The following is an 11,620-nucleotide window of genomic DNA, read 5'->3' as shown; positions in this document are numbered from 1 at the left end:
GAGGCATTAACAGAATCAGATGATGAATTTAATTGATGCTCCAGTAGCTGTGGCAGCAGTAAAGAGTAAAGACTTTGAGTCGGGTGTATGAATACATCATGAATGACTGGTGCAAGTGCATTCCAGATACAGCCATGAAATCCTATTTCAACAAGCGTTGACATGTGAAGATGGCGTGGTATTATGGGAAAGTAGGTTTGTAATTCTAGCCAGACTTTGAGTGAAAGTTTTGTAGCAACCGCATCAGGTATACATAGGGATCGTATGGATGAAGGCCCTTGCTCACAGCTATGTGTGGTGGCCAAATCTTGATGCTGGCATTTAGAAAACCGGAAAAGCTTGTGGAACCTGCATGCTTAATCAAATTAATTCCAGCAATGCACCCATTCATTGCTGGGTATATCCAAGTTCACCATGGGAAAGAATCCACATAGATTATGCGGGTCCATTTTTGGGACACATGTTTTTGATAGTAGTGGATTCTCATTCAAAGTAGACAGAGATATGTATGATGAAAACATCTGCGACAGCCACTATTGAGAAAATGAGTGGGATCTTTGGACTGCTGGTATTAGTCGTGAGTGACAATGGTCTCTGCTTTACAAGTCAAGAATTCAAAACATTCGTGAATGCCAATGGAATTCGGCACATTTTCACAGCTCCTTACCACCCGTCATCAAATGGACAAGCAGATTGCAGTGTGCACACATTCAAGGAAGTGCTTAAAAGGATGCAAACAGATCACAAGGCTACACTCGAAACAAAGGTGAACAGATTTTTATTCACTTATAGGATAACTCCCAACTCATCAACTGAGGTTTCTTTAGCCAAGCTGATGTTCAAACAGCAGTTAAGAACGGCGTTTCATTTGGAAAAGCTAGACGTTCACAAAGCTCTGGACATGAAAAATAAAATAGAAACGGGGAGCAAAGTAATGGTACCACTTTATGAATTCGAAATAGCCGATCATGTACTCTTACATAATTATGGATCTGCTCAACGATGGACAGTTGGAAGCAGTGGATTTTGAAGTGAAGGCCGGTGGAGAGATAGTAAGGAGACATACAGACCAGCTGGTGAAACTTCTATCAGGGCAGCAGAGAAAGTGATGCCTTAGATACAGACAGATAACACTGCTGAGAATCTTGAGAATTCTGGCACACCTGAAGTTTCTGAGGAAAGTTTAGTACCTGAGAGCAGACATAGTGATGAAATGCATGGACTCCCGCAGTAGTGGAAAAACCAGCATTGCCAGCTACTCACAGGTCAGAATGTATTCAGAGACCACCCACAAAATTGAACGATTATGCTTGTGATTCCAAATAAAATTGAAGGGATGTAAATGTATTGGGCAGAGTAACTTCCCCTGACACCACTAATCCTAATGGGATTAATTATAGCCCTTTACAACCAAAGGGCGTAGCCATTTTTTTCCGGTGTTTTATTATTGTAAATAAATGGAGTGAGGCACGGCCATTTTGGAGGCGACCTTAACAGTCCTTGTTTGTAACCATGAGAATTCAGCTTAGTATGTTTTATTCATGTATTGTAAAAAAAATAAACGAAGATAAGTAATGTTTGATTTATTGTGTTACATTGCACACACGCACACACACAAAAGTTTTTTTGCTTTATCTGGTCATTGTGGTCTATTTGAGTTTAAATAATATGGAAAAAGAAATTTAAACCAATTTAATCGGCCTTAAACACAAGATTGTATTGAGAAAAAAAAGTGTCCAAACTTAACATGGAAGAGATAAATAGACCAGTGATGGGGATACGACCCCCACAACCCGTGTATGGAAAATAATCCTATCATCACGTATCTAGCGAGACAGCCAGTACCATACCAAACGGCGATGTTGCTGCATACACTTGGAGACGAAGCGTTAAAAGTATATTATGGGTTTCAATTTCTGACTCTGAAAGAAGAGAGAACACCCAATGAAATTCTCCAAGCGTTCAATAAGTATGCCATTGGAGAAATTAGTGAGACATACGAACGATATATCTTCCACACAAGAAAACAGGGAGAAGGTGAAACCATGGAAGCATTTATCATGGCACTCCATACGTTGATAAAGACATGCAATTTCTGTGAGAATTGCGTCTCTTCCATACTACGAGACCAGATAATTCTTGGAGTACACAACCCCCACACGCAAGCAGAACTGCTTAAAATGAGACAGTTGGATTTACAGAGATGCATAGACATATGCAAACTATCAGAAAATGCAATTCTACAGTTTAGAATTCTGAGACCCGAGGCAGTTAACAGAGTGGACTTGAAACCTAAGGGAAGACCAACAACCACAAAAAGTAACAGAGGGTGTAGGGCGTGTGCATTGCGACATGAACCCGGAAAAGAGTTTTGTCCAGCTTTTGGGAAGACGTGTTTCAAATGCAATGGAAAGCACCACTTTGCAAAAAGATGCAAATCAAGAAAAAAGAATATTCAGTTTGTTGGAAAACAAGATGATAAAGATAGCAGTAGTGATGGTTCAGACTACGGACACGTGGACAGTGTGACCACAAAAGAAGGAATCAATTCTATCAGACCTGAAGTAATAAAGGCAGAAATGATGGTCAAAGGAAAGCCAGTTGTTGTTCAGCTAGATAGTGGAGCCTCAGTGAACATCCTGAACGAGAAACATGTGGCGGGGGAAAAACACTTGAGCAGTTCAATATGACCCTTGTCATGTGGAAAGGGTCACAAATGAAACCGTTAGGAGAACGTCGGATAAAAATGATAAACCCAAAAACCGGACTCAAGTATGCAGTGAAGTTTGTCATTGTAAAGGATGAATTGCATCCACTACTTCGAGCGAATGCACTCCAGCAAATGGCACTCATTAGTGTGAACAATGACAAATTTAAGAGGGTTGCAAACATATCTCAAAAAGACAGCAGCCAGCACCCGGAGAGCATCATATTCGAATTTCAGAATGTATTCGAGAAAGAATTGAGTACGTTACCTGGAGAGGTTCATCTAGAGGTGAACTTCAACGTAATACCACATGTTGTAGTGGCTCGAAGAATACCACATGTTGTAGCGGCTCGAAGAATACCACATGTTGTAGCGGCTCGAAGAATACCACATGTTGTAGCGGCTCGAAGAATACCACATGTTGTAGTGGCTCAAAGAATACCAGTGGCTATCAAGTGAAAGCCGAATTAGAAAGACTGGTCAAAAAGAAGGTAATTGAACCAGTGAACGAGCCAACACCATGGGTAAGCGCCTTATCACTGGTAATCAAAAAAAATGGACAGTTACAGATATGCATTGACCCCAGAACATTAAATAAGGCTCTTAAACAGGAGCATTTCCAGTTACCGGTACTGGACGATCTCCTCCCAGAACTTGCTGATAGCAAAGTTTTCTCAACTCTTGATCTAAGGGATGGATTTTGACATCTGAAGTTAGATGAAGCCAGCAGTCGCTTGACCACTTTTGCCACTTTATATGGTCGGTTTCGATGGAAGGTTTTACCATTTGGAATTGCTCAAGCCCCGGAAATATTTCAAAGAGAACTATATAATAATGTGGCCGATTTGAAAGGAATCATCAACAAAGCAGACGATCTTCTGGTGGTCAGGATTGGTAAAACGATGGAAGAAGCAACAGAGGACCATGATAGAAAACTCAGAAGGCTGTTGCAAAGATGTTGTGATCGTGGGATGTGATTGAATGCTGAGAAAATGAATTTATCACAAACATCTGTATCATTCCTGGGTCACAGGATAACCAGTGAGGGTTTACTTCCAAATCCTGAGAAAATAAAAGCCATAAAAGATATGCCACGGCCAACAGACATTAAGGGAGTGCAATGATTGGGAGGATTCGTGAATTATTTGGCCCACATCTCTGACGTGATTGCTCCAATTCGCAACTTAATGGAAGTGGTTTCAGATCCATAAAGAAGCTTTTGAGAAAATCAAAAAGTTGGTGAGTGAAGCACCAATATTGAGATACTATGATCCCAACAAACCATTAGTCATTCAATGTGATACAAGTGAGAAAGGAATGGGGGTTGCATTGCTACAAGAAGGTCAACCCTTAGCATATATTAGCCGAGCACTTACAGACACAGAAACCCGATATGCACAGATTGAGAAAGAACTATTGGCAGTGGTTTATGCCTGTGAACGGTTTCACCAATACACATTATTTGGTCAACAGGTTACAGTACTGACTGATCATAAACCATTAGAAGCAATAATGAAAAAGGAATTGGGAAAATGCCCAAAGTGACTGCAAAATATGTTAATGCGGTTGCAAGTTTACAATGTGATTGTTCTATACCATCGTGGTAAGAAGATGTTCCTAGCAGACACATTATCAAGGGCATACATTCATGAAGTGAGCAATGAATGTATCGATAATGATGTCCAGGAAACAGAATATATTCCAGTAACAGAGAGAAGGATGGCCAGAAGACAAAGACCATATTTCAGCATGCGGAATGAAATGACGGTACAAGATGGATTAATATTCAGAGGAAACTGAGTAGTAGTACCAACAACACAGCGATCAGTGTTAAAAGAAAAATTGCATTCCACACATCTAGGGGTCGAAGGATGCTGCAGAAGAGCAAGAGAATGCTTGTACTAACCAAATGTGTATAGTGACATCAGAGACTTTGTCTCAAAATGCCTAACGTGCAGGAAATATGAGGTAGCCAATCCTGCAGAGCCTTTAATGGTTCATGAAATTCCGGAGAGACTCTGGTCAAAAGTAGGAGTAGATCTCTTTAGCTTTGCAGATAGGGACTATCTCTTAACCGTTGATTATATGAGTAATTTCTGGGAAATTGACCATCTCCCGACTAAACAAGCTAGAACGGTGATCACTAAGCTTAAGCACTATTTTGCACGACATGGGATACCAGATCAGGTGGTCACTGATAATGGACCACAGTTTAGTAGTCAAGAATTTTCCACCTTTGCAAGAAAGTGGTGTTTTGCACATACATCCGTCAGTCCTTACAATAGCAAGGCAAATGGAAAAGTAGAATCTGCTGTAAAGATGGCAAAGAACCTTTTCCGGAAATCAATGGAAGATAAGGCTGATCCATACTTAGCGATGCTGGAGCACAGGAATACGCCAGCCAAGGGTCACTTATCACCTGCGCAGAAGCTAATGTCAAGAAGAACAAAGACACTTCTTCCAACCAGAGAGGACCTACTCAGACCAGAACTACACAAAAATCTAAGCAAAACAGTTAAGTGGGACAGCAGAAAGCAAAAGCATTATTTCAACCGGAAAGTAAAACCACTTCAGCCAGTGCAACATGGAGATGTGGTACGTATTTTAAAAAAGATATAAAAGGTGAAAGAAGGCAGTTGTGTGGCAGAGACTGGGTGAGAGGTCATACCATGTCAAAGTTGATGGGGAGTTGCTCCGACGTAATAGGGTGGATTTTAAAAAAACAGCAGAAGCACTTCCATCACCATCATTGATCCCTCAGTCATATCAAAGGGCTAGCGAGGAGGCACCAATAAGTTAACTGCCAAGTACAGAAGGGGTTTGTAATTCGCAAACACCTCAGCTCAAAAGTAATAGGAGAGAAGGAATGAGGCCGGCGACACCATCCCCAGCAAACCAAAATATTGAAGGAATGAGGATGACGTAAGAAATCCGGCTAGATTCAAAGACTATATGAACTAATTGAGTCCAAGTGAAAAGGGCAGAATAATCCCTGTTATGCTGGAGGGTAGTCAGCCCAGTGAAAGCCTAGGTCACAAGGACAAAGCATTGTTTTGTTTTTGTATTTTAGTTATTTTGTGTTTTTGTTAGTGGATCTTTTTCTTTGTTGTTGTTCTTAAAAGGGGGAAGATGTTGTATGAGGAACTAATCTCAGGTTACACTGCTAGAGTAACGTCCCTTGGCAGCGATAGACTTGTATTGTAGAAAATGGTGCGAGAATAAAATAAGATGCTAGTAAACCAAGTGTACGTGTTGTGTTGCTTTCATTAATGGGAATCCGCATGTAAAGATAATGAAACAGAGTCAAGACACGAAAAACGAAACCATATATTTATTTTAAAAATATTTTAACACTTTTTATGTTATTACGAAACAACAAACAAAAAAAAATGCTTGTGTATTATTATTAAAGCAAACATTTTATTCAAAAGAATGAATTTAGACAATTCTTGTGAAACAAAAAAAAGAAAACACTTCTCGTATTATCAAATATAAAATAATTTATTAAATTATTATGTTAGTATTAAAAGTAAATTAAGTATTTTGGGATTTGTATTGTTGCATTATTCTTATTTGAAGAGGACTGATGTATATATTGTTGTTGTTGTTATGTTCGTCTTTGTAAGAGAGTCTTAGAGTTCATGTTAGTAAGCAGATATATCACGTATATATCAAGAGAGAGACATATTATGAGATAGAGACAGTCTTATATATAAAGAGACAGGATACAGGCTAATACAGGTAGAGCCGAGCATGTAATACAATGAATATCTTGATAGATAGACTGAGAGATAGTGCGTTTGGCATTTACGTTTGACATTTCTGTGAACGGGAGTGTTTCTATAAACATTGACACATATATTTCTTACCTATTTTTGAGATAATGATTTTAATAAGTTCTTATAATATAAATGGACAATATCTTTTCTGTTGAAAACATAAGACGAAGACGCAGATCCAAAAAGATAAAGTTTTTTGTTTATTCCATTTCGACCGGTCGGAAATGATTCACTTCAGGGATTCAAAGTTGTTTACATAGTTACCTCTAAACCTCTCGCTTCCCAGAGGATGCCCTGACTCTAACCGAGAATCGGTCTGAACCTCTCTGCTTCTCTAGTCTTACTGATCTGATTCTCTTCTCTCTAACTAATTTCGAACCCTTTCCTATATTGAGAAATCATTCCTGCCATGACGTCACAGCAACGTGACCACAATTCACGTGTATCAAACATGCGTGATTTGCACGTTTTTGAAACCATTTCTGACGACCAGGAATTTTTCCATTCTCTTTGTTTTACAAAGGAATTTAACCTACTTGTTAATTCTGTAACCGATATTTTTATTATGCATTCTTTCTAAGAATGTGAATAGATTTTTCCATCCAAATTGTATTTATTAAATATTTTAACAGAATCAACAATTTAACTAACATTTGTGCGAGCCTTTTCTAGTCTCACACAAAAACACGCGTTCACATTTCAAGCTATATTACTTGTCATATACATACGCGCACACAAACATAGGCGCCCACGTCCACACACGTACATATATTCACGTTTGCGTGCATACACTCACATTCACGTGTATACACACACACACGCTAACGTACGCACATGTACACACATAAGGACAACGTCACTTCCCTTTTAAAGGAAATCCACACATGCGCAAAAGACCACTGGAAACAACTATAAAAGCAAGAGACAAGCTGTTTCCAGCCCTTTTCAGAGCAGCTTCCTGGCTGGGCGGTCTACGGACCGACAGCGTGCCTTTTCGGCTGGCGCACGCATGCGCGTGCCTCACGTCACTTGCTACTATGTGGGACAAAAGGCTAACAAACAGTACATACACTTTATACGTTTTCTATCTCCATGGTCTGGATTGACTTTTTCTCATTCTCTCTCTATACTATAATAGACTTTCCTTCTCACCAGCTAATAGCGAGAGATGCACACCAAACTGGATTGACTTTCTTTCTTTCTCTCTCTACAACAATAGACTTTCTCCTTCTCACCAGTAAACAGCGAGAGACGAACGCAGACATGAACACATGTTGTACCCTTTTCTTTCATTTGTTTCTTCACGAAATAAATTCCTGGTCATTTAATTCAATTTAACACGTACTTCGTCTCTTTCTCAATTCAATTCATTTTCCCTATTTTGCACCACCACTACAAATTGGTGACACCCGAACGTGAGATGAACACGCATTTCCTTCTATACCCTAGACTGCTACAAAATGGTGACACCCGAATGCGAGAGGAACACGCATTTCCACCTATGCCACAAATCTCACAACAAACCGGCGACCACAATGAGACGTGAAACGAACAAGCATGGCGACCCTACCTTTTTAAAATTAATTGTTTTGAGCAAGACGCGCGTTTTATTTGATAAAGAAAAAAACCGAACTTTCAACAAAGAAAAACAAGTGAACCACTACCGACAGGAATAAACTACTACAAACAACAATGACGAAACTCCTCGTCAGACTCAGCAGAAAAATAAACACGGAGCTGTCGACTTCATACCGAATTTAAAGTAAAATTCGAGGTCGACAAACATTTTTCACGGTTTCCTGACATTACCCTGCAACAAACGCGAGGAGCAAAATCGCATAGGCCTATACACATTCTCTCCCGCACAGCAGACGCAAAAACAAAGAAACAATTACAGGACATTCCTATCAACACATAGGAAGAAGTTGAATCAACAATACGAGTTCAGATGCACCACGCATGCTGATAAACTCACAACTTGGAAGTTTCATTGACAGCCGGCAATCACACTCATCATTCAACAAGAACGAATGCGCAACTAGCGCCCGTCCAAACAATGCACACACTATCGTAGACTCACTTGCGAAGATACCGTCAACTGGACACAGCACGTCAACACAAAAAATTTTCCTTCCAAACGAACAATTCACTTCACTATCCAAGCAACTCCTTGCACATGTCAGCACACAAAAAAAAAACAACCAAACAAATATCACCCTAAAAAAAGAGTAAACGCCTTTTCCACACGTAAGTAAATACTTTTTTTACGAACACACTCCGTGTTTTACGTTTTTTTAAAACAACCACACCAACAGCAAAAAAAAAAAAAAACAGGACAGAAAGTCAATTGCCGAAAACATTACTCAAAAAAAAAAAAAAAAAATTATATAAATATACATACACTGCATATATATATATTTTTTTTCCTAGAAAGGGGAGTATTGCGCGAGCCTTTTCTAGTCTCACACAAAAACACACGTTCACATTTCAAGCTATATTACTTGTCATATACATACGCGCACACAAATATATGCGCCCACGTCCATACATGTACATATATTCACGTTCGCGTATATACACTCACATTCACGTGTATACACACACACGCTAACGTACGCACATGTACACACACATGGACAACGTCACTTCCCTTTTAAAGGAAATCCACACATGCGCAAAAGACCACTGGAAACAACTATAAAAGCAAGAGACAAGCTGTTTCCAGCCCTTTTCAGTGCAGCTTCCTGGCTGGGCGGTTTACGGACCGACAGCGTGCCTTTTCGACACGCACACGCGCGTGCCTCACGTCATGTGAGACAAAAGGCTAACAAACAGTACATACACTTTATACGTTTTCTATCTCCATGGCCTGGATTGACTTTTTCTCATTCTCTCTCTATACTATAATAGACTTTCCTTCTCACCAGCTAATAGCGAGAGACGCACACCAAACTGGATTGACTTTCTTTCTTTCTCTCTCTACAACAATAGACTTTCTCCTTCTCACCAGTAAACAATGAGAGACGAACGTGGACATGAACACGTGCCTTTTCTTTCACTTGTTTCTTCACGAAATAAATCCTAGTCCGTTTAATTCAAGTAAACGCGTTGTTCATTCCTTCCTCAAAGCAATTCATTTTTCCTTTCCCAATTCAAATCATTACTCCTATTTTGTACGACTGGAGGATATATACAATGTATCCACCAGTCCGCTACACATTCCATTTAAACCTATTGTTCTTTAAAACTTATCCACAGGGTTCAATCCTTGTTTTATCTTATATCATTTTCATTTAACTAATTCTCTTTTTATTTTTATTTACATGAAAAGGGAATAGTCCTTATCATGTAACAGTATTACTGTACACATAGATTCGAAAAAATTGTCAAAAAACAAATATATAACAAATAAATGTTATCAAAGGCAAGGTAAGTTACTTTTCTACCTAACTGGACATGTTTTTAGTGTTTTTATTTAATGTAACATGTTTATTCAGCTCGAAAAACATACAGTGTTTATCGATGTATTGGAAAATTTAAAATGGCGCCCGACTCTCTCTTTGACACAGTAAGTTTGGGAAAAAGAGTTAAAAATTAAAAAATATGCAAAATACTGTTAAAACCCCACTGAATATATGTCAGCCTATGTTATGGTAACATATATTGAGCGAGTTTCTAACAGTATTTTGTCTAGTTTTTTATTTATAACTCATTTTCCCAAACTTACCGTGTCAAAGAGAGAGTCGGGCGCGATTTTAAATTTTCCAATACATCGGTAAACAACAGTATGTTTTTCGAGGTGATAAACATGTTACATTAAATAAAAACACTAGAAAATTATCCAGCTAGGTAGAAAAGTTATTTATCTTGCCTTTGATAACATTTATTTGTTATATATTTGTTTTTTTTTTGACGACTTTTTCGAATCTATGTGTATAGTAATACAAACCCGTATTTTGAATGAAATATTTGATAATATTAGAAATTTGATAATTTGATATTAGAAATGTTGGTCAATGTCAAGTTTCTTTCTGACTCCCCTCAAAACTTTAAAATGACGACTTTTAAAGGTGTTTGAGGGTGCTGAAAACAAATATCACATTTAAATTTGGGGCAGATAAGTAATTTTCATGATATCAAGAAATTACTTTTTCAAAAAGTGGGGGATCACCTTCATATATAAATTTGAAGTAAACTGAGCACCCACTTTCTGACCACTCCGTAATTTCTTCATATCATGAAAACAAATTTTTACGCTACCCGTGAACGCATAAACGAAGGTTATTAAATGCGCAGTCGCATAGCAAACTGTCTTCTGACACTGTGTAGTAATCTTTGGCGAACAATTTAAAATTAGATGAAAAACAAGTGGTTTTCCAGATATTAAGCAATGTAATTCTATATGTTATCAGTCATGGCCATTTCAGAACGCGCAAACACACATATTTTTTATGCATATGCGTGTGCGTTAAAAATATGCGCACTTGCACGTACAAAAATGATCACGACTTATAACATATAGAATTACGTTGCTGACTACCTGGAAAGCTACTTGCGGTAAAAATATGTGCGCTTGAGTGTACAGAAATGGTCACCACTGATAACAAAAGGAGTTAAACTATCTGCATATAGATTTTTCTTTATTTTTGTTTTTCAATTTCCTCGTATTTGAAAGCAGAAAAAAAAACAACTTTTAGCCAATAACCCCCCTCCCCTCCGCTTTTCTTTTATATCGCAAGTTTCTTAAGTCCAGAATAAGATCACGCTTTTCTTTTAACGGTTAATTTTTAAAAAAAAAAAGAAAAAGAAAGTCTTTTGAACGCTGATGTTATTAAAACTTAAATTCTTTTCTACAGTTTGCATTTTGGAGACGGAAGTGTTTTTTCGTGATAAGTGACTTCTTTATTAATCATACTTTTTATCTTAAGATTCAAATATTAATAACTACATTTTATTTCAGTATTTAATTTATGTATTTCTCTTTTATTAAATGCAAGTGTTTTTCTTGTCCATAAATGTTTATTTATCTACCAAGTTGAATGCAAAAATAGATCAAGTAATTGTATTCATTTTTAGTTTGTGAGAGTGGAATCTGTCACTATAATTTCCCTTAAACACGTCCGTAGTTTGTTTT

General features: G+C 38.0%; 1 protein-coding gene across 1 annotated transcript in view; it reads left to right on the top strand.

Annotated features, from left to right (window-relative positions):
* Positions 1-1,859: 1,859 nt before the first annotated feature.
* LOC145249402 (uncharacterized) overlaps positions 1,860-11,620 on the top strand; it is a 172,532-nt gene continuing 162,771 nt past the window's right edge. The window contains exon 1 of the mRNA XM_080110958.1: positions 1,860-2,319. Within this exon, the coding sequence (XP_079967084.1) occupies positions 1,860-2,319 (460 nt within the window). The remainder of the gene's footprint in view (positions 2,320-11,620) is intronic.

Source organism: Euprymna scolopes, chromosome 28 (genome assembly GCF_053919585.1).
Source record: "Euprymna scolopes isolate OS-2025 chromosome 28, ASM5391958v1, whole genome shotgun sequence".
Lineage (NCBI taxonomy): Eukaryota > Metazoa > Mollusca > Cephalopoda > Sepiida > Sepiolidae > Euprymna > Euprymna scolopes.
The sequence above is the reverse complement of the archived record's forward strand: the minus strand, read 5'-3'. Positions and strand labels throughout refer to the sequence as shown.